This window comes from Myotis davidii, unplaced genomic scaffold (assembly GCF_000327345.1).
Source record: "Myotis davidii unplaced genomic scaffold, ASM32734v1 scaffold497, whole genome shotgun sequence".
In the NCBI taxonomy this organism is placed as follows: domain Eukaryota; kingdom Metazoa; phylum Chordata; class Mammalia; order Chiroptera; family Vespertilionidae; genus Myotis; species Myotis davidii.
In genome coordinates, this window is record NW_006288434.1 from 4,470,662 (window position 1) to 4,495,226 (window position 24,565).

At 38.6% G+C, this 24,565-nt stretch overlaps 1 protein-coding gene across 1 annotated transcript in view; it reads right to left on the minus strand.

Annotated features, from left to right (window-relative positions):
- The window catches only part of VPS13B (vacuolar protein sorting 13 homolog B (yeast)), a 624,807-nt gene that overhangs the window by 55,051 nt on the left and 545,191 nt on the right, over nt 1–24,565 (minus strand). Inside the window, exon 46 of the mRNA XM_006760303.2 lies at nt 4,177–4,332. Coding sequence (XP_006760366.1) covers nt 4,177–4,332 — 156 coding nt within the window. The remainder of the gene's footprint in view (nt 1–4,176; nt 4,333–24,565) is intronic.

Below are 24,565 nucleotides of genomic sequence, written 5' to 3' on the forward strand. Positions count from 1 at the left end.
CCTTTCAGTAACCCAGGTTCAGCATTAACCACTCGCCATTTGCTTCATTCCAGGTTAAATAAATTGCTGCTTTTGTGTCCTGCGTTTCACAACCTGCTAAGTTTTTAAATGGCTCTAACATAGAGCTCAATCTCACCTGACTACAAGAAATGCGAACATTCAAAATATAACTGAAGTGTGTGCCTTCCTGACAGTGGGGATGTGCAAGGGACTTCCAGCTCCTCTGGGAGATGATGGCACGTCCCTTCAGACAGGTGAAGGCTGCCCGCTTCATTACAGCTCTCCAATAGGACTTTTCTGTGTGGCTAGATTCTATTTTTTTTTTTTTTTAGGATTATTGATTATAAATAGGGTAGAAGCAGAAAAAAGTGTGAGAGGCAGTACCCACAGAAGATGATTACCAACATTAATCAGTACAAATAACATTTGGAAAAATTCTGAAATGTCATTTGGCACCAGATGTCTTAAAATATGTATACTAGTATTTGACATTAATGCAAAGAATGATTAAAAGAATTCCTTAAACTTGAAATGTATGGAAATTATTTTTGTTAGTTATGTTTTGAACCCCTCTTTATATTAATACTTTAAAAAAAATAATGAACAACATAAACTGATGAACAAAAACAGATCCAGAGACAGAGAAGCATCGAGCAGACCGTCAAACCTCAGAGGGAAGGTAGGGGAGGCTGGGGGTAAGGGGGAGAGATCAACCAAAGGACTTGTATGCATGCATATAAGCCTAACCAATGGACAGACACCAGAGGGGTGAGGGCATGAGTGGGGGGTGGGTGGGGGGTAATAGGGGGATAAGGATACATATGTAATACTTTAATTAATAAAGAAAAAAATGCTTAGTTTGAAAACTAAGAAAATCAGCAGAAGTTTTGGGACAAACATATATTTAAAAGATTAGTGTAGCCCTAACGAGAATTTGGTGAGACAAAACAATGAATTTTTGTTAAAGAATGAAAATACATGTTTTTAGTTTGGGAATATGCATCAAGTACCACAAAAACATTCATATACTTTGCTCACGGAATTAAATTTTATAGCAAATTATATTAGGGATAGACTCAGAAATTTGGACATCTATTTATACACAAAGATATTTATTTATAAGTATTTATTACAGTGACAATTGGAAATTATCTAAAAACCCAACAACAAGAAAATGCTTTTTCAATGGATCATATGGTAAATTAATATGCAACCATTCAAAGAAAATTTTCAGGAATTTTAGATAACATGAGAGAATTATGTTTTAAGTGGAAAAAAAAGTTGAAAAATTGTTATTATAACCAGATCTCAAGTTGTTTAAAAACATCTACATAGAAAAAATACATGAAAGTAATAATAGTATTTATCTTTGAGTGGTTGAGTTATGGGTAATTTTTATTTTCTTCATTAGACTATCTGTGGTTTTAGAAATATTTTATAACAGTTAAAATAAAAATAACAAAAGTGAACTAATATTTTCTGGGTGCTTTCTTTTACAAAGGGAATATAAAACATGTAAAGATTAAGAAATTTGTCTAAGATCATATGGGTAATAGGTACTAGTTATGGGAAATCTTTTACAATCAGAAAAAAGAAACAGGTAACATTTTTGAGAATTGAAAAAAAATGTATTTTTCATGACCAACTTTTTTGACTTGTGGGGAACTATTGTAGTGTGTCATATCTGCTCCGGAACATTATATATATTCATTTATCCCTGAAATTTAATGTCACTCCTTGAAAATATGTAATATGCATGAAAGAATGAGAGACTTAGAGTAAACAAAACAAGTCCAACTGGTGCCACTCCTGCCTAGGAGTATGTCATCATTGTTATTGTAACGAAAGCTTCCTGGGTTACGACAGTGGGCCAGACATGTTGTGAGGACTTTACATGTAAAACTCATTTAATCCTCCCACTAACTTCTTGAGGAAGCACTATTACTATCCCCATTTTACAGATGAGGAAAGTGATTCACAAAGGTTAAATAACTGGCAAGATCACATAGCTAAGCAAGGGCACATAGCCAATTGCCTTAACCACCAGGACCTACCACGGAAACCATTTCTTCATAGAAGGACCCTGCCATTCCACTAGTTGGTAGTTGCCCCAACAACTTCATGCACAAGAGGTGGATGAACTGGGAAAGGTCAGACAGAGCTGTGTGGTCAAAGCATGGCCCTGACCGGAAGCATCATCACTTGAGAACTTGTTAGAAATGAGCACATCACACCAAGAATTCCTGGACCTGGTCCCGTGGGAGTGTGACCAGGAATCTATCTTAAGTCCCCAAGGACTGTGATAATACTCTTCAGCTCGACAACCACTAGCCTAGAGAGAAGGACGGTAGGAAAAGTAAAGAGAGCAGTAAAATTTACTGATTGTAGTTTCACCTAAGAGAGAAGGAAAGTAGGAAAACATCCTCGCTTCCCTCCTGTTCTTGAAGGTGCAGAGGGGCGTCCTCCCAACAAGGTGTGTGGCTGTTCTGTCCACCTCACAAGTTCTGAGGAATGGTCAAAACTGGCTGAATGGTAATGATTTCGACTCAAAATTAGGAAAAAGACCTCATTAGTAGCTATAAGTAACGGGAAGGGCTGCTGTGTGAGAGCATGAGCCTCTCATCGCCTGGAGTATTCAAACAGATGCTGGAGGACCTTTTCTCAGGCACGCTGGTGAGTGAGGAGGTGGATAGGCAATCTTGGAAGACCGTGAGTGACAGAGTCAGAAAACCGGTCTGCACGAGCGGGAGGTATTTGTTGAGAGCACATCCATGTAAGAAGTTCTGAGGGCAGATGGGAGTCAGAGACGCTGCTTGTTCTTATGACTTTCCAGCTCAACACTCACACTGGTTAGGCAGTCCCCTCACTGTCTACTGGAAATGCCCTCCCTTCATCCACATTCTCCGTGTGTTACAAAGTCCAGCTCAAGTCATACCGCCTTAGTGAAACCTCTAAATTCCCTTCACACTTACTATTAGTTGTGTACGTTAAGTTTACATAAATTTGTAATTTAAGAGCAGACTGTGTCACATACTTAGTACCTTTCCTTTTACCCAGTTCCACTGTAGCCATCAGTTGACGGGGGAGACTACTCTATGCTTCACTTCTGAGATGCCTCTGTTATAGTTCTTATTTCACTTCTTTTGCCCACAATATTAACATGCAATTCAGCTGCGACCCGATTAGGTGTGGGCCAGGAATACCGTGTGGGTCCTCCTGTTCACCTCACCAGTTGCTTCCTGCTCACCCCTGGCAAACAGCAATGGCGTAGCCCTGCTCCATAGGGAGGCTCCCCCTTTCTGTTTCCGGGGCTGGGAGCTGCTGCTATCATGTCCTCAGATAACTACGTTCTGGAAAGACTGTTACAATCAAGATGCAGAGTGTATGTTCAAACCCGTATGACAAGCCCAGTTATATTGTGGGCAGTGAAGCCAGCTTTCAGATTTTCATACTTCCTTTTTTTCTTTCTACTCTTGTCATATGCTCCATGCTCGAGAAACATCTTTTAAAAACCACATTTTCACATCTTAAGAACACAAAAAAGTGTCAGATACTCCACCCCCCACCCCCTTTGCAGTCTTGGAACTTCAAAAGCAGCCCAAAGGAAGTTTTATAAAATACGTAGAAATATGTGCTGAGAGCTGAGGTTTTATATGCCAAGAGCTAGACTGCAGTGGGTTTTTACTGCAGTGAGCATGGACTCCTAGGAAAGAAGGCTGGAGACCCAGCCCGGGTGTCAACGCTTCCTCCCAGACTATGACTGCACGTATGAGAACCAAGTCCCGGTCATCCACTGGGGGTTATCCAGAGTCCCTTCACTCTTTGCTTTTTTTTCTTTCTCAATAAAGGCCTTTTGGCCATTTCACAGCTCATTAGCACCTCCACCAGAGGTAGGTGGTGACAGGGAGAAGAGGTGAAACTAAAATCAGTAAATTTTACTGCTCGTTAGCAGCTCTTGTAAAAGACAAGGACAAGGGGGTCTGAGCCATCTCCATCATCATCAGGACCATCCGCAGCATTGAAGTGCTCAGGTGCACGGCTGTGGTAGGTGTAACTGGGCCTATCACTGTGATTCTCTTTATTGTTATTTCCATTTCTTTAAGTTTCCCTTCCATTAATTACATCCAACATCCACCGACTAAGAGCTGTGGGGGTCATGAACACACGGGAACTTACCTGTTTTTGCACTCCACTGAGTTGCTGAACCTTGATGATGAGTGAAGCAGTTCGACCCTTGTACTGAATAGTTCTAATAAAAGTCCCGGCATGGTCCACGCTGAAGGGCTCTGACCAACGCCAATTGCCCCAGCCTTCGATACAGATGTGTAACAGCTGGAGGGAAAAACAATAATCGTCATAATGCCAAAAGTGCCAACAAAAATCTCGTCCTAAAATGAACGTCTCCTTGCTGGAAAACCTTCCTATTGGTAATATTTAGCATCTGTTTTCTTTCTAACCTGCATTATTCATCCACTTCCAGCTTATTCCACCAGGCTAAGAATAGCTAATATGCCACATAGAGTCAATGTGGTTTTCCAGATCACATTTTAAACCTTTTTAAAAATAATTGTCCGATCAAATGGTAAAAGGCCTGTTGAACATTTGAGAAAAGACCACTTCATTCATGTGGGGGAGAAGGAGGTTGAAATGTGAGATCAAAGAGCCTTGGTCTTGGCTGATAGTTTATTCCTTCTTTTGGCTAGATAGTAATTAAAGCTAAATTTGGTTTGTGGCATTATTTTTGACCCAAATTACCATTCTGTATTTTTTTATTTTGATAAAGAACAAAATAGCAATTTGATTATGCAGTTTATTTAATATACTCTCCTTATGAGGTCACATATATCAAATCAGAAACACCTTCAACATTTTGAATGTATAGAAAATATCTTTTATTTTTTCTAGTATGTATTTATTGTAACTTTCACCATTTGAGTCTTCTGATTCACATTCATATTTATTCATATAGTATTGCTGCTTTTGGTAATATTTAGATTTCTTTCATGGTCATCAAATATTTTCCATTTCCACTCCCACCCACTAAATGCAACTAAGAAAATGAGTCTGAGCAAGTATTCCAAAACAATGTAATAATTACTGTTTCTTTAGGACACATGTTTATATGCAAATAAACAATGTTCCCTATGATTATTAACTATAAGAAAATAAAACGGACATTTTAGGAAAAACATTTACATGATATACGAACTTAATATTTTCTTTTATATCACATATAAATTTTTAAAAGCTAACCAAAGGCTAAGCGCATGAAACATTTTCCCAATTAACAGAATAAAACTTTGAAAACATTCTATAAGAGCTATCATAATCAGTCCTTAAAATAAATACATTAAAGATTTGCATGGGAATTGTCATAATAACAAAAGTCTTTTGATGAAAAGATTATTTTTCAGTTTTAGCATTAAGAGGAGCACTTACAAAGTACTTAAATTAAGAAATTTCCCCGTGTGGGTAGATAGGGGCTGGGAGTGAAGGGGTAAAGGGGAGGAAAATGGGAGATATCTGTAATACTATCAATAATAATGAATTTAAAAAGAAAAAAAAAGAATAAAATACATACATTTAATCATAAAAACATTTTCCCAAGGTCATTGGTCACCATAATGTGATTTTTGGTGAAATATTAAGAGCTTTTTTTTTGGTTTGTTTTTTTATATATCTTAATAAAACATTTCTAAAAATCTAACTCATTTCCCAGCTTTTAATATGGCCCCACTCCAGTTCTTCCTCCACACAACTGCCAGTCATCAAAAGGCTACCTGCCATTCAGATGACTTCTAAAAAAGAAGGCTAACAGATTAAAACAAACAAACAAACCGAAAAACACCATTCTAGACAATAAATACCTTTAGGGAAAATTTGGTCTTACATGCACTCTACCATAAAGTTGGTATTTAAATATGAGTTACAGAAAAACAGAAAAAAACAATAGTGATGTTTGGAACCACTTCAGTTTTTGTAGCAGCGACTGGGAAAAAAGCTTGGGCACACACAGAACTAAAAGAAACAAGAAAGTTGTTTTCTTTGGAGAGACTAGTAGCTGGAAATGACCAAAAAAAAAAAAAAAAAAAAAAAAAAAAAAAGGCAAGGTACGTAAGGTCGAGCTCAACTATATTTAATTTTGAAAATTTCATAGCTTCTAAAGAAACTGTAATGTACACCATGTAATTTTAATTGAGGAGTGTTCACATTTGCATATGAGCGCAGTTTTAGGCAGCTGCTCACTCTGTGTACACAGCTTTTAATGACTGGATGTCACCAAGGAATATGCTGTCAGGTTTCACTTGGCAGCTAGTGGTTCTCAAAATGTTGGCGCAGTATTTTCTTTGAATTACAAAAATTCAGATTCATTTGGATTTAGTTCACACAGAAAAGTTAAGTAGGAGAAAAACATAACACTTCTTCCCACATGCATCACCAGTTGAATATTTGCAATGTTTGATCTACTGTTAAAAAGCATCTAAATATCACTGGCAAGTAGATGTATATAATTTATGAGGACAGGAATTACATTCCTGAGGGGAAATCTACAGAAGGGAATTCAGCAGGCCTGCTTTCCTAGTCCTCCTTCCTGTGGTGTCACTGACTTGGGCACGAGGCAGATACCCACGGACATCAAGCAAGAAGAAGCTATAAAACCAGGCATAAACATTCGAACTTCGTGTTAGCCTAGCTGATCCTAACGAGATTTCCTTCCATCATTTATCCAATATATTTTTCTTACTCAGAGACCATAAGGAAGGCAAGATGCTAGACACTATGGAGAAAATAAGGAAGAGCGCAAAGAAGAGACCAAGAAGCTTAAGATTTTATAGGGAAAATAAGATATGTGCGAATACCTAATGAGACATTAGGAGAGGTACAAAATGATACAGGAGTCTAGAGAAAGGAGGGCTTCTAGGCTGATGTGATTAGAAGAGCTTCATGAAGCAATTGGGTCTCAGAGTTTGGGTAGGATTTCAGCAGGCAAAGATGACAGTCCATTTCTGGGCCAAAGGGACAATCTGGTATGTGGAAGTCAGAAGGTACACCTGGGGCAAAGTTAATAGCCTCGACTGGTTGGAGGAAAGGGAACATGAAAAAAGAGTGAGGAGTAAAGTCAGACAGACAGACCTAGATTGCGGTCAGCGCTGATTTCCTAAGCTAAGGAATTGGTGTTTCCAGGAATTCAGGGGGTAGCCACCGAAGCCTTCTGTCTAGGGGAGCAGTGTATTGACAGAATGGTAAGAGTAGAGTGTGGAGGTAAGAGGGCAATAGTCAGGATGACAGGCAATGTAGGCCAGAAACAGGGGAGAGAGAAAGCAGTGGGCTTAGCAAAATATCACCATCCCTTTTGCCTGGAGCCCAAGGTATTTTTATGTTGTTGTTGTTATCTTAAAGTCAATTTGGATATTTCCTTTCTCCTCTTTTCTATTCAACTTCCCTTACTCACTTCCACTACCATCTTTCCTATCCAGGCTTTTCATTCTCTTTGGACTACTTAGCTAGTAAATAATATTTTCCATTGGGGGAAAAAAAATCAAATAGGAACTACTCTTGTTTGAACTTTTCAATGGAAAAGGAAACTAGACAATAAGGCAGGTTGTACAGTGGCCACACTTGATGGAAGGTCCCAAGGGGCAACATTTTCATTTTTTCCAGCAGATCCCTCCCCTCTTCCTCTTCCCACCCAGCCCCCAATGCTGTGCTGGCAACAAGACTAAATTCGTAGTTTTTCCACTGAAGACCTTGTAGGGGAGTATATACAGCTTCTCACTCATTTTTCCTCTCCAATACAAAATAAAGCTGGAAACGAAATTACTGATCAGGAGACTGGGGACCAGCTCTCAGGACCACCCACAGTCATGTCTGAAGGGAGAATTCCCATATTGACGGATTACAGAGGAAAGAAAACAAGATAAAATCTACAAAATCTAGGAAAACAGTGTGTACCAAAAAAGAGAAAGAGGATAGTTAAGAAAAATTTAAAAATTGTATCTTAATAATAAATGAAGGAACTAGATACTTTCCTGTGAACTTTATTTCATTATTTTTAAATTATTATCAAGATTATTTCTACCTAATAATTACAAATTAAAAACTTGTCTTCAGATTCATTTGCATTGTTTTCCACTTTATAACAATTTACTATATAGTAATTTGCAATGTTCTTAAAAAAAAAATGAAAAGTTAAAGAACTTCAAAACTTTTCCCAATCCATTGTATCCTTTATAGAAATTTTACAAGTTCTGAAAAAAAGAACCCCAAATATGTTATCCAGGTGAAATAAATGACTGAATATCTATCTATCTATCTACCTATCTATTAATATACATTATATTTATATATACTTATTACATAAATATATAGTGTATTTTAATATATTAAAGCTTAGGCAACATATTTTTTTAACTTTGAAACTTATCACTGTATACCAAGAGCTCAGTGCACAGTATTGAATAAATAAGTGAATTAAGAAACAATAACCCAAAGTAAATATGCAAACATTTTAGTAGTGATATTTTCACATAAAATATTACCATAAAATGAGTATCAAATCAAAATATTGAGAAAAGACCCTATTTTGAAAGGCCTTTAATAGAGCCCTCTGATCCATAATTCAGATACTGTAATGTTTAAAGCATAAAGTAGACCCCAAATGGTACACTAGGTGAGCACCATGAGTGAAAATTAAGTTAAAATATAAATTTTCTTTGTCTATCTACAATTACATCTGAAAAGCTACAGATCAAATTCAATAGATTCAACTAAAATTGCTTGTTTGAAATGCATAAAACTGATTGTATATTTCGCACCAACACATTAACATAAAAAGAAAATGAATTATGTTGCTCATTATTGTTTTCTCAAGGCAGTTGAATTTTAGGATGTTTAGAGTACTGGAAATAATGCTAAGAACGAAGTAGAAAAATTTCTGATAATGGTTAATGTTTGGTGTCACCCTGATTCAATACTGGAGTCTTCGGACCCTATATATTGTTTTACATTCATAGAACACTATCTCACACCTAAAAGAATGATAAAGTGGAAATAAGTCAAATTGAATTATATTCCAGTGGACAACATGGACTCTTTTGATGCATTATACTTTGGAAGAAAAAGGAGAAAGAGAAAGGAAGTTTTCCAGCTGAATCTTTTATGAGATAATATAATGGAGGAGTCACTGTCATTACACACATGTCAGGTAGTTTACTCCTCTACAAAATGAGTGCTTGTATGTTTTCCCTCAAGATTGACTTCAATGAAGGCCACGAATACTGGACAATCAGCATAAAACAGCCTCCTGCATGAGGGAAACCTAGCAAACTCACAAAATGTGGGTTACAATGAAAACTGTAGCTGGAGAGGGATCCTTGTATCACAAGCCTTAGTCAGATACTCATTGACTCATCAATTCTACATGGGAATTTATCCTAAGGTAATAATTATAGATTTGTGCAAAGATTTATCGAGATGTATGTTTTTTCCAGCATTTTTTAAATAATAAAAATGTGGCATTAACAGGAAATTGGTCAAATAAAATATAGTACAATCAATATCAACTCTCATTTACTGGATACATATTATATGTCAAGCACAAGATGTTTTTAATATGCTGTCTTATTCATTCCTTAAAAAAATCTTATAAGGTAGATGCTTTTATTTAATTTTACAGATGAAAAAACACACTAAGAGACAGAAAGATTGAGTGACCTGCCCAGGGCCTCAGTGTTGGGGAGGGCAAGGTATAAGCTTTGAATGGAGGTGTGCTTACTCAGCCCCTATTCTTAACCATACCTCTCCTGTGGAATCCTTTCAGGCCGCTGACAAAACTCACAGCATAAAAAACATTACCAATGTCAATTAGCAATAGGTTAACTGAGAAAGAGCACGTTACAAAAGACTATGTGCAGTAGGCATCCCATTTTTGTAAAATGAACAAAAAGTATATATGCCCACTCTTAAGGGAGAAATGGCTACAAGTATGCCAGAATGCTAACAGTGCTGTCTTGTGTTGGGGTTATGTGTTTTAAATCTCTTTTTGTGTGTGTGCTTTTATGTATTTTCCAAATTCCAAACTAGAAATATTATATATAAATAATAATATTATAATATTATAACAAAATAATATAACTAGTATTATTTTGCAATCAGATAAAATTAATGTTATTAAGATGAAAAATGTCTAGTAGGAAGCATTCGGAACCTGCATTTCCAGTAAGAAGGTACGTTTGTATTTTAAAAACAGCTTCCTGCATGAAGCCACCCACGCCAGCCATTGTCCTTTTTCCCTCTGCTGGGCGGGCATGTTACTCCTGGTGCCAGGCTCCCCTGCTCACCTCCGCAGTCTCCAAAGCTCCTCCCAGACTTGCTCTATTGCCACTGACTTGACTCCTGGAGCAGTTTCATGTAATTAGTTTGAGTTTTCCCCGTAGGGGCAATAGTGTGTGTTTGTCTGTTTATCAATTTAGGATCCACATCTATTAAATGTTTACCATTAGCCAACTGACAGTTCTACACATGGTGAATATAGATGAGTGAGGCACATTACTTGCACTGTAAATTCTCACACTACAGTGAGAGAAACTGATATTTAACAAGAAAAAAGTTTATACTGCAAATTTTTATGAGAGGAAGGAAACAACAGTTGTGGGACTCGAGGTATACAGCTTGGGGAAGTGAAAAGATTGACCAGAGAGCGTATTTTACTTACCCAAAGAAACAACATGAAAAAAGACGCATCTGAAACAGAGTAAAAGATACACAGGGCTGTGATTTCTGATAAACAAAAGCAGGCAACAGCCTAACTTGGACTGGTTCTTTTTGTACCCAATCCCTTACTGGAGTATTAAAGACACCGAAACGAAGTAAATGACAATTGCTGGGCTGTTTGAAATAATGCCATTCCCTATGTCCTCCACTATGGGACTATGTCTACCGGAAGCTGGCAGCTCTCTGGAAACAACAGATTTGAGTGGCACTCTGTTGCTTTTTATGAGTGTTTGCCACAAGATAAAGATAGTCAGGAAAAACGACAAAAACAGTATCTGCGAATGAAGAAATTGTAGTTGTTCAGGAATTTGAACAATTCAGGATATCAGAGAAGCATGAAAGAATGTGAAGAGGCTTTTACTGCTGTATAGTTGAAAAAAATTGGCAAATGCCAGCTAGAAAAGAGGAACTGACTTTATCATCTGCCCAGAGGCTGGAGACATAATAGAAACCTCACCATTCCTCAGCTGATAACAAGGTCTAGCCCAGGGTTATCCACTTAATTCAATCCTATAATAAAAGGCTGATATGCAAATTGTCCCCTTGGGAGTTCGACTGACCAGGAGTTCGACTGCTCACTATGATGTGCACTGACCACCAGGGGGCAGCACGGAACGAAGGAAGGCCCCGGCTGGCAGCCTGAAGAAAGGCCCCGGCCAGCAGCCATGAGGGACCTTACCTGTGCACAAATTTTGTGCACTGGGCCTTTAGTCATTAATAAACAACAGAAATAAAATGAAAAGAAGCCAGAGACCTATGAAAAAGTACTGCAAAGCCAAGGAGAATGAATGTCATCCTTAAAAAATGAGGTGAAGAAGAGACTAGTTAAAGTAAGCACCCTGTCGCAGAATTCAGGGAAAAAAATACCAGGAACGTTTTGGGTTTTCTCTAACGTATGCAAAATTACATGATTTCTATAAAACTGTATGAAAATATTGAGGGGAAAGAACAGTCTTATGTAAATGGAAAACAGCTTGAGGTTAAAAAAACTAAATGATATAAAAAGGAATTAGATAAGAAATAAAAGCAAGGAAATAAAAAATGCATTTGCAGAATAACAATCTACAATGATAGAAGTAGAGCAAGTTTTTTAAGAAAAAGACTTAAATACCTTTATAATTATGCAGAGCAAAATGACAAATAGATGAAGATATATGAGAGAAAATGTCATAGGTATGAACAAAAAACAATATAATCACAATTACTATAAAAAAGAAATAATGCTATTGATATCTTTTATCTCTAAGTCTTCATAGCTTTAAAACCGTGCATTGTGTCACTTCACCATATAGTTTACAATAAATTATTTGAATTTATGTGGGCAAATAGAATGTCAAATGTCACACATTTCTAGCAAACATTAAGGCTCAATACATGTTTCAACATATCTATAACCAAATCATAATCTTTTTTGAAATAAAAAATACTAATTTTTCACCAATGACATATTTTTCACTGTTCAGGCATTAGTCTCTTCAATCTCTGGCTGAGATGGACATACTTAGAGAAAAGTAAATTTATTTTTTATTTATTTTATTTTATTTTATTTATTTATTTTTTTTACAGAGAGGAAGGGAGAGAGATAGTTAGAAACATCGATGACAGAGAAACATCGATCAGCTGCCTCCTGCACATCTCCTACTGGGGATATGCCCGCAACCCAGGTACATGCCCTTGACCGGAATCGAACCTGGGACCTTTCAGTCCGCAGGCCGACGCTCTATCCACTGAGCCAAACCGGTTTTAGCTAGAGAAAAGTAAATTTAAAAAGAGGCAACAGTAGGGTGAATAGTACTGACACTTGATTTATTCATTATCAATAAAACAATGGAGTGCTTAATGGGTATTCTTTATTAAAAATTATCTAAATTGAAACTATTTAAATTAGGAAAAAATAATTAAGATTATAAAAATTTTTGCAAAAAGATTTAATGAGCAAATTCATTTTTAAAATATAACTTTATGGAACCTATCGATTATGAAATCAGATATAACTGCATACAGTACAAAAGTATAAAAATATATATATAGGCTTATTTTAAAGAAGTCATTTCACATTACACATGTATTGTTTTCATGTTTCGAAAGGGTGTGAGCACCCCTATATTCAATGATACACAACTGAAAATATATGAATTGTGATGCCAATAGCTCCCTTATATTTAGAACTGTGTGACAGTCTTTGAGATTATTCACCTTGACACTACCACAGAGGGCTGAAAAGTGAAAATTCAGCGAAATCTGATATGTGTATGTGTGTGTACAGAAAAGGATGGTGTGTCTATAAAATAGAATAACATAATTCACACTTTCTTTAATAAATAAAAACTTTAATTGCTTAATTGAGTTGAACTATCAGCAGGAGATTTGGTACCACAAAGACACACTTTCTTGACAGAAAGATAGTCAGTGGTCGTTAAGCCCTTGGCTGGAACCAATTCTTCAGTGGAAGAGATAAGAGTATGTCGGATGGAAACGATAAAGAATAATTTAGGTGCGTGGAGAAATGGAAGCCAATAAGATAAGCAACTGGAGATAGATACCCTTTGATCATCATTCAGATTTGGATGCATATTTGAGTTTCTGAGCACAAGTGTCAGGTTTTGTTTGAAAACCAATTTTGACTAAATACAAATATAAACAATAGAGACACCCAGCCAAAGTGTAAAAAAAAAACTTTCTTTGAAATATTTCTCAAATGTAACATTAGTCATTCAGCAAAATTTAGCTTAGTGTAAAGTAGAAGGCAGGCCAGCCAACATGCGTCCTAAGAAAAGATCAAGTAGTTTCGTGCAATCTTTATTTGTAGTCATCATGGCAATTTAGACAATTTTAATTGTTATCCCTAAATTTTAATTAGCAAAAAGCAGTCAACAGATGGATATGAAAGAAATAAAAAAAATTTTAGTTATTTATTTTCATTGAACTAAAATGCCTTGCCATACTAAGAAAACATTTGTATAAAGGTTAAATAAAGTATTTCGTGGCAGCCGCTGCTTCTGAGAGCCTGTGTAACAAGAAACATGAGCCAGCCAACGTTGTGCAAGTGGGTTTGCTTTCCCTGTAAGGGAATGTGGTATCGAAGACCTTGTCCTAACTCATTTTATCCCCAAGTGTAAGTCAGGCAAGTCAAACATGAACTAATGCCTGAAGGGAAGTCCTGGACTCCAAAAGTATGGATTATTTCACATTTATCTTAAAATCTGTTCTCAGAGTTCTTAAAATTCACTAACTTGGCAAGGCGGGAATTATCATGAGAAATGAAATAATTTCGTAACTATGAAGTCATCCAACATTCCATGCATCTGACACTCTTGGGTTTGGCCATGTCTTGGGCATTACTCTGACCTTTAGATAATAAGCTCTTCAATATCCTGGTCAGCATGGAAATAATTAAAACGTGCCCCAGAACAACAGGGACGCCATTGTCTTCAACGGAGTTAATGCTTTTGCTGCATGGACTTGTGGTAATAGGTGATGATGAAAGACAATCACAGTATGTACGCTGAAATCTTTATAACATTCTTGATCAGTATTTCCCATTACTTAAAAATGGCAAAATACCATGCTTTAATGGTCCAGCTGCATTCCCTTTCCCCAAGCACTCCGTATTAAAATTCACATTTAAAATTAGTTTCGTAAAGGAACTTCATGTTTAGACATCAAGAATTCACATTAGCAGAGCACTGGCTTGTGAAAAGCCTTTGAGTGTCTTGTAAAAAGCTTAAGGAATCTTCAGTATACTTTTCTCCAAAGCTGTATTTCAATATCTAGAATTTACTGCCAGTGGGGGACAGAGAGGCCATTAGCAGCACCAGCAGTCATTCCTCTGGGTGCTTCGCAGCTGAATAATCCCCAGGCACTCCCTTTCATGCAAGCTTGTAGAAAACCCCAGAAACCAGCCTGTGATGGATAAAGTGCCCTAACACAATTCTATCTTTGCCATTTCTTGTGACAGACCTTACCAAGTCTTAATGAGGTCATATTGCAAGCCATTTTCACAAAGAAACTTTGAAATATATAGAAAAAACAAACAAAACCTCAATCCAAACTTCTGCCTCTCACTTAAATAGAGTCAATATATTTCTCAACAGATAATGAAGAAATCACAAAGATGCTCTATCCACCAGCTACTTCATGACCCCAACTGTCAGGCCCATTCACTTCTCCTGGTAATTTCCCAAGGCCCTATAACCTCCCTCAGAGAAATGTATACTATAACATTCTTATAAAACTGGACCTTCTTATAAAACTAGAAATATTCTAAGAGAGAAAGGTGAAGGAACTGCGTCTACAGCCTTCCATGTGCTGTTTCATTACTGCTTAAAACGGAAATAAAAATGCAGCCGATGGTCACTGGTCTTGGGTATTCAACTGGAGTCAGTGTTTACAGAATATTTTGGATTGCAATCCGGGCCGGATGGTCCCAGGCACTGCTCGCCTCACTGTGGACTTCAGCTCTCTTACTGTCAGCGACAATAAGCAGCTTGTGACTGTCACTGGGGAGGGAAGGCACACAATTTTCCTCCCCAAGTGGACCTGCGGAGAGCTGCCCACACAATAGCCAGGGTGACACTGCAGGTTTCTGGAAACCCACTTCCATGACTAGAGATAGAGACAACATGTGGCAAATTTAACTTGATGTAGTTTTAAATTCGATAGTATTTGGTAATTGTACAGTGTATGAAAAATAAGAAATTTTCACAGTTAAACCAAAGTGGGGAGTTAGACATGCATGTGGACCTGAGGATGGTCTTGCCTGAAGGGCACTGCTAATCCCCTCCTGGAGCGATGTCCTTATGATCCCAGAGGCCACTGGGAGGCCGAAGGGCTGAGGTGGGGAGACCAGGAGTAACTCTTAATTAAGAGTCCAGGGCACTGACAGTAAACCGAAGGACACATTTTGAGATCAGAGGACCTATTTTTGTGTGCCTATATAGTATACACAACATCATCCAACATGATGAAAAGAATGTTGCTTATAATTTTCATACTAAGATAATTAAAGTTTTTTGTGTATGTTTGTGAGGAATGTCTGAAATGTTATGAGAAGTCTCAACACTTATATGTTCTGTGAAGATTGATTGAATGCCTATTATGGGCAGGATACAGGACTAGATATTGTGGAAAATCACTCTTTTAAAGCCTCCTTTTTTTTTTTTCCTTTTTCTTTTCAGCAAAACCCACACCAACCTCACATTTGCACAAAGTATGAGGCTTTTGTGGGCATTGCAAATGGCCACAGATTTTCTCAGCAGCTCTCACTAGAAGGTGAAACCTTGTCCCTTACCCTTTGGATCTGGCCTGATCTTGAGACTTGCTCTGCCTACCAGGATGTGGCAGAAGAAATACTGCATGACTCTGAGCTCAGGCTCAACAGGCTTGCAGTCTCTGCTCGTGCTCCCATCTGGGCTGCCTGCGGACGAAGTCACGTGGAAGAGAACCAACAGCACCTGGACCAATGGCCTGTCAACTACCAAAGACATAGGTGAGGCCGTGGGACCATCTAGCCCAGCTGGCCTACAGCTGGCCGCAGTCTCATGACTGAGCCTAGCAGAAGAACCTCCTGATTGAGTGCTGTAGATTTCTGACCAACAGACTCAAGAACTAATAATTTCTTTAAGCCACTAAGTTTTCAGGTGGTTTGTTTGGCTGCGCAGATAAGTGGTACAAACTCCTCCCACCCGCGGTCAATCCTTCTACTTGTGATCTGGACTCCTCCCTCTGCTTCCGCTCTAACACCTTATGACATTAATCCTTCTTCCTTTAGTCTGTGCATCATCGGCCTCTTCGCTGTTTATTTTTTCTTATATATGATCATGCCTAAGTGTCTTCCATTTAAAATCCTCACTTGACCCTGCAGTTTTCTCTAGTTACTACCCAATCAAGATTAAAAAAGAATCATGTTCATTCTCTTCATTTCTTTACCTCCCATGCATCTCAACCCACTGCAAACCAGCTTCTATCCCTATTTTGTCACTGAATACGCTCTCCCTGAGCCATCAGTGACGTCCCAATTGCCAGATGCAACAGCCTCTTCAGTTCTTGTCTCACTGAGTCTCCTTATGGCATCTGACAACACTGACAATTCTGCACCCTAGATATGCTTTGGAGGTGTTTAGAACACCTTATGTCCTAGTTTTCCTGCCATGTCTTGGTGTTCCTCATACCTCTTATTCCTCCTCAGTGGACCTCACTCCTCAGCTTAAACCCTACATTCTACCGTGAGTCCTCATGGCAGCCCACTTCTTGACAGCCCCAGTGACCCTTGGCCCCTGTTATTTGTGCCCTTGTGTAGTCCCTTCCACACTGAATAGGGCTGGTCCATGTAACCACTAGGATGTTACAGAAATGACAATGAATGACTCCTGAGGTGAGGCCATAAAAGACACTGTGGCTTCTTATTCTCTCTTGGTCCGGGAAAAGCCTGCTGCTACATCCTGGGAATACTCAAGCAGCTCCACGCGGAGACCTGTGAGGCAAGGAGCTGAGGCCTCTGCCAAGAGCCATGTGATCCAGCCATGTTAGAAATGAGTCTTGCAGCCCAGCCCAGCCCAGCCTTTAGATGACGGCAGCTCCAGCTGATGTTTTGACTACCTCCTATCAGAGCCTCTGCACTCAAGAGCCAGTCAGTGAAAACACTCCCGAACTCCTGGCTAATGAAACTGAGAATAAATATTTGTTGTTTTATGTACTCAAGTTTTAGGGTAATTTGTTAAACAGCAGTATGTAACTAATAGAGATTTTGGTATCTGTAAGTGGGGTGCACTGTAACGAAAGCCTAAAATGTGGGAGGGCTTTGGAGCAGCAGGTGGGCAGAAACTGGAAGGACTTGGGGACCGTTAGTGTCTAAGGTGCTTCAAAGGTATTAATAGGAACTTGGTGGCCTTAGAGGAGGCTGCCAGTGAGGACTTTAGGAAAATGTTATGGGAAACTGGAGGACAAGGGATCCTTGTTATGTAGTGGCAGAGAGTTTAGCAATACTATCACATGCAAAGTAGAAAGTATGCCTAATAAACCACATGATCTAGCTAAGGAGATTTCCAGGCAGTGCCTAAATGCCTCCTGGTTTTAATCTGCTGCTTATATGAAAGTCCGAGAGGGGCGATATAATCTTAAAAGAGAACTATCAGATAATAAAGATCCAAGATTCACTAATTTTCAAAATTCCCAGATTTCCAGATGGCAAATGATGCTAAAGTCAAGAAATGGCTTCCAGGCAAAAATCATATCCAGAGCATGGTCTAGGAATGAAGCTAAGGACGTGGCTGTAAGCCCTCTGCTAAAGACCTCAGAAAGATCTACATCTGTGTCTCAATGAGCTATTTAAACCACAGGGCTTCTAAGCCACGTAAGGGTGATGTCCCTCAACAGCGTCTGCAGAATCGCAAAGTGGTGAAGAAATAATCTTGAAGACATAGATGCGTGTGATTTTCTCTAGGGTGGAGGTGGAGGCGGCCATGAAGGGGAAAATGGTGATGGGAAAATATAAAAAACTAAAGGTAAGTAATATGGCCCAGTCAGTAATATGTAAGATTCAGCATATTGCTGGTAATTAAGACATAAGCAGAGAGAATATAAATAATGTTCATGAAGATTTTCAAGGCATAATTCTTCTTAGAGACATTGGAATATTAAAAAATACCCAATTATTCAAAAGAAGGAAGAGAAATGCAAAGGAACAAAGAAGAGATGGGACAAATAGAAAACATATCAATGGTGGCCATCAACTAAAATATGAGTATGTATTTTACAAAAATGTCAAGTCCTTTGTGCTATTGTTGTCATATATTTAACTTCTATGCAATTTATAAGCCCCATAGTATTTTGTTATGTTTAATTTAAGCAGTTAATTACTTCAAAAATAATTAAGATAAAAGAAAGATTAATAAGAAACCCACAAAATTGTTTAAAGAATTATATTGGCAGAAACACTGCCAATTTAGATGGAAGAAACAAAGACAGTACAAAATGTAAAGAGGTCTTTGAATCTTCAAAATTCTAGGAATAGAAAGCAGCCTGAGAAGACAATGATGTGTGAACACAGGATACTTTCCATGGAAAAGGGTGGATGACTCAGAGGCTTGGGCCAAGTGTCTGAAGCCATGAGCCATAGACAATTATTCCCAAGCAGAAGTATGAATGATTTTAACCAAGAAACTTCCAACATTAATCTGGTTGGATTTCAGATCTACTTCTCCAGTTTCCTCCTTTTATGAATGGGAGTGTCTACAGTAGTTACCTGATGCCTGTGCCACCACTGTACACTGTTCTACAGCAAGAGATAACTATAAAGTCCTCTTGGCACTCTCTCCTCAGCATTTTTCTCTCTATCCACTGCTATGTAGGCACTGATGATAGGCCAACTTTTTAACCTCTAGGCCATACTATTCTTTTGAGCTCCTGACCCGTAAGGCCACTTGGATATCTGGTAAAGGGAAAAGGGAAAGGAACCTTTTGTTACAGAGAGCGGAGCTCTTTACTAGGCACTTAATGTTGTTTCATGAGATATTCACTTATTTTTGCAGAAGAGGAAGTTGAAGCTCCAAGGAATTAAGAAACTGCCCAATCTTACACAGCTAACTAACCTTAGGGGTGGAACCCAGGTATATTCATATCGGGAGGCTCGACTCGGGAAGTTTCCCCTTCCAGGATCACTCAGGCTGGTGCAAAATTTATTGCCTTGTGGATATATGATTAGGGCCTCCTTCAAGTCCTGGGCGCTTCCCACAGTGTCCTGCCCATGGCCCTCTGCACAGGCAGTCACAACAAGGCAGTCTGCTTCTGCAAGGCAGCAGGAGCCTGTGTGTCTCCCTTGCCTCACAAAAGGGGCCAATTGCTCTTTTAGGACTTTTACCTCATTAAGTTAGGCGCACCCAGAATTATCTTTTGCTTTTCTTCCCTATATTAGTGTTTTACTTCAATTCCCCATCATTTCTCCCTGTCTAGAACTACTGCAATAATATTCTGATACTGATCATGTCTATAATAATTTGTGTACTCTTCTGATTCCCTCATCCCATATAGTAAAAGGCTAATATGTGAATTGTCCCCTTGACCGGGTGTTTGACCAGGAATTTGACCAGGGAGCGGGGTCAGGCTGCCAACCACCATGTCCCCTCTCCCTGGCCAGCCCCTCTCTCCATCGCCCCCCTCCTCATTGGAGTGGGCCAGCCGGACCCCACCTGTGCACAAATTCGTGCACCAGGCCTCTAGTTAGACAGTAAGTTTCTTAGAAGAAAATTACATATTTACAAATGAACAGGAGTGAGGGAAACTAAATAATAAGTGAGAGAGAAATAATGGCAAACAGGAGGGCTTGTGAGTAGACTGAGGAAGGCCTTTAGATGCCATGTAATTTGGAAATATTTAATAGATGGTCAGAGAGGCTGTGAAAAATTTTGGACAGAAAAGTGTAATAATCAAAACATTACTCAAGAAGTAATCTGCAGATAGACTGGCATGGGGGCAAAGCTGTAGCTAAAAGAATACCTGAGAAAAACTACTGTAATAGTTCAGATGAGGAGAAATAAAGAAAACATTGTTTAATTATTTAATTAATATATCATTACACTTGCCACCGACTTAGTCTGCATATAATTTTTTCCAGGATGCTTAAATTAACTTCTCTCCAATTTAATAATGTGTACCCCTTGTTTAAAAAGTTGAGAAGTATATAAAAATGTAATAGAGTGAAAAATATCACCTTAACCCACTGTTCAGAGGCAACCACTGGTAAGAGTTTCATGCATCTCTTATTTTTCTTTGCCTTTGTTCGTATATTGTAAGGGCCATTCTGTAAATGCAGAACCTTTATTCTGCTTTTCTGACTGCTATAATATGGTAGCACTTCCCCTTTCAATGTAAAACTTTAGAGGTCCCATAATAGTTAATCTTATAGGTATGCCAGATTTTTAATTAACTTTCCTCAAAGTGAACATAATGGTTTTTAATTTTTTGATACTATAAAAATTAAATTGTGATACACATTTTTATGTATAAACCTTTGCTTTAATTTGAATTATTTCCTGAGAGTAGGCTATGATGATTTTAATAGTTTTGACTCCTCTTACCAATTGCTTTCTAGAAAGGAAGCATTAATTACATTCACCTTCAATGTGTAAGAATGTCCTCTAAATAAACTGTAGCATGCATGCCACGTACAATGTAACAGAAGAGGCAAGCATCTGAAAAAATTTATCAATTTGAACAGTTTTGTCAACACAGTGCATTTCCTTCCCTAAGTCTGCTTTTAAATTTTCTAAATTGTGACTGTGGCAAGGGATGTCTTTCTCTAGATATATGAGTACTTGCACTTATTAAATGAATAAAGGAGAGTGGTAACTGAGTAAGAAATATAATCTAGTTAATGAAACTGCCAGTTGGGATTACCATAAAATAAGTAGATAATACTCAAAATCCATTATTTTCCCCTTTAGATAAGAGAAAAATGATCAGATTTCACTCTGAAATATTTTTACATGCAAAAAGAGAACTAGAGAACTTTTGATCTATACAGGCCTAGAAGGAGTACAATAAAACTATTTTACTACTATGGGGTGAGTACAGGTTGATTATATGTGTTAGGCATAAACTATTACTTATCATTCCTTACTTTCTGAAACATTTTACCAAGTTTTCAAGTGACAGGAATACCATTTAGATCAGAGTAAAAATAATGTAATATCAAACTGTTAATGTATTGAATTTTGTTAACTGGGAGGCCTTAAAGCAGGGCTGGCAAGTTGTGGCATGTGGGCCAAATTGGTGCAGCGTCTATTTTCATATAGCCTGTGAGCTAAGAATGGCTTTCACATTTTTAAATGGTTGGAAAAAATCAAAAGAACATTTCGTGATGTGTGAAAATTACTGAAATTCGAATTGTACCGTCTATAAATAAATCCTATTGGACCCAACCATGCTCATTCGTTACGGCTGCTTTTGTGCAGAGCTGAGTAGCTGCCACGCAGACAGCGGCCCTGAAAGCCCACACAGGAGACGGAGGCCGGCCTCTGACTTAATGTGCTTTCTATTTTCTTCACTAAATCTCATGCTTTAATGGGTACCCCTGCTGCTCTTCCAAACTAATTCTTACCTTGTTATATTTTGCATTTTTAAATATCTGCTATTTTTCATGAGCTTATGAAACTTTCTAGGGCAGTGATGGCAAACCCACGTGTCACCTCTGAACTCATTTTTTTGGGTTGATTTTTCTTTGTTAAATGGCACTTAAATATATAAAATAAATATCAAAAATATAAATCTTCGTTTTACTATGGTTGCAAAGATCAAAAAATTTCTATATGTGACACGGCACCAGAGTTAAGTTAGGGTTTTTCAAAATGCTGACATGCCGACTCATAAGGTTCGCCATCACTGTTCTAGGGTATCCATTTTGAAGCAACATTTTATTATTTTCTTTAGATCTGTCTATAGCACATTTCACCCTGCTTGGTGATTTGATTACTAACATAAAGTCACTGAGATTTGGAATTCTGCAATTCCAAAAACAATGTACAATCTATACCTTGTGCATGTTATAGGGGTAAAAGCAAATGTGGTTCCTTATGTATGAAGTAGAGGCATTCCTATTTCAAGCAGTTTATTTAGCCAACAGTGCTCTCTATTAACTAGTAAAGGACTTTAACTCAGAGGGAGGGGGGTGGGTGGGAACTTGTATGTATATACACATAACCCATGGACACAGATAATAATGTGTGAAGGGCTGAGGTGGGCTAGAAGGGGTCCATGGTTTACAATAAAGTTTTTTAAAAAAGGAACTAAACAAAAAAAAGGACGTTAACTTACATAGACTATACACAAATCCTCCCCGTTGATGGAAATGTCACTATACTTGGTTTGGTAAATTAAACATCGCTTCCCTGACTGAACTGCCCATATTCTGGGGAAGGACTCCATACACTCACACCTCCGGTCCCTATGTGAACTCTACAGAATGTGAAGCAATTCTTTGAAGACCAATCCCTCGCTGGTTATTGTACTCATACAACCTGGTCTGAAGTCTACTGGGCTGGGATATTTAGGGCCCTTTGTGGTGGCAAATATGGCTGTGTGGCTGAATAGATTCAATTCTTCCCTAGGAAATAGTTTTGTTCTCCCTCCGATTGTTTAAGGTAGCAACTGTTGTGGGATAACCAGCATTTTAAGCGACTCTGCCTCAGAGCGTGTGCTGGAAACTCTAAGGAGAGTCTTTAGCTTTTCATCTCTAAAGGGTTTTTCAGCTTTGGATTTCCTGCTGGGACTTACTGTTGTTAGCAACCTCTTGTGTGGTTCTACGGCATGTTGACCTCTTTGAAACCTTTCCAGGTGTCACTGCCACTCTCTTGATCCCTGCAATCCAAGCTGCATTGTTTGGTGGAGTTACGTTCTGTGAACTTTAGAAATCCGCCCTGCGACTACGAATTGACTAACACCCAAGGTAGCATAAGCAGCAGACACAAATGTTCCTGAAACCACGCCTGCTGGGCAATGCAGGATGTGACTTGGAGCCTGGAAAAGAGAACAGTTTGCTCACTTGCGAGGCTATGACGACCTCCAGGTGCGGTTTGAAGCTAAGTGGCTAGTTTTTCTTGATCTTCAGATGGAAGCTCTCATTAGAACACACAGAATCTGTGATTGGGGACGGAAGGAATTCCATGAGAGCCCATGGGCCCAGTGAGGCCTCTGGCTTCCGAGGACCCTAAAACACACTTCCTTCAGCACATGTGGCTGTGGGAGAGCCACCGTGGTTTGCTGCTTGTTGTCATTTTTTTTTTTTTAAGAAATCTGATCTGAGTTTAGCCTAAGATTATAATGAACACAGCTTATTCTAAAATTTGTGTCCAGAGGCTGCAGTTACAGATTTAAAAGAAAAGAAGTTTAATAGACACCTGTCTTACTTATGTCTCCAGTTTGTCATTAAAAATTATTTGTTTTTGGTAATACAGTTAAGGCTTTGTAAGGGTTCCTACTTGGACTAAGAACCCCATTAGTCTAGCTTTAAAAGTGGAGTATTAGACAGTGATTTCCAAGCCCTTCTTCTAAAGCCTCACAGCTTGGCTATCCTAACAGGCAATTCATGCTGCCAAAACCTAGGAGAGTTTGACAACGTTTTGAAAATAACACTATACTGAGAATGAAAACAGATGGGATGCCAACTCTAACTGCTATCTTAGCTGAATATTTCTAGCTTTCTCCTTGCCTAAAAATATGCGTAAGAAATGACACAAAGCACACAGGGATACTGTGAAAACAAAATTAGTGATAAATACAAAAAGACCTTGGAAACGTGCAAGAGCGTTAACGTGAAAGGTGTGGAGGCCGCGGTGGCCGTCCATTCTTTCCCGTCGGCTTCCTTCCTCCCACCACTGTGTGCCCGTAACAGGAAGAGGGATCACAGAACAGCCAGCTCACACCACCGAGCCAGCTGTTCTCACCATCTCCCTTCCCATGTGGGCTCCTGTGTCCGGGGAACCCTGAGGGTCAACAGGCCATTGTCTGATAATTATTCACCTCACTGACTACAGATGAGAAGTTTTCTTACCAACCCTGGGGAACTGGAGGATGAAGCAAGGCTGGAAAAAGGTAAGATGCCTCGATGGGTCCATGACTCAGACAATACATTTTGAGAACAGATCAAGGACAGGACACGCTTTGATTTGGTTGCTGTGCCCCGACCCTGACCCCCTCAGGAAAGCTGACCATTCTCCGGTCGGTCCCAGGAACGGGCCGAGCTGGCTATAACATCACAAATTAGCCACCTTATCGGATTCTGAGCTCCTGAACTGCAGGA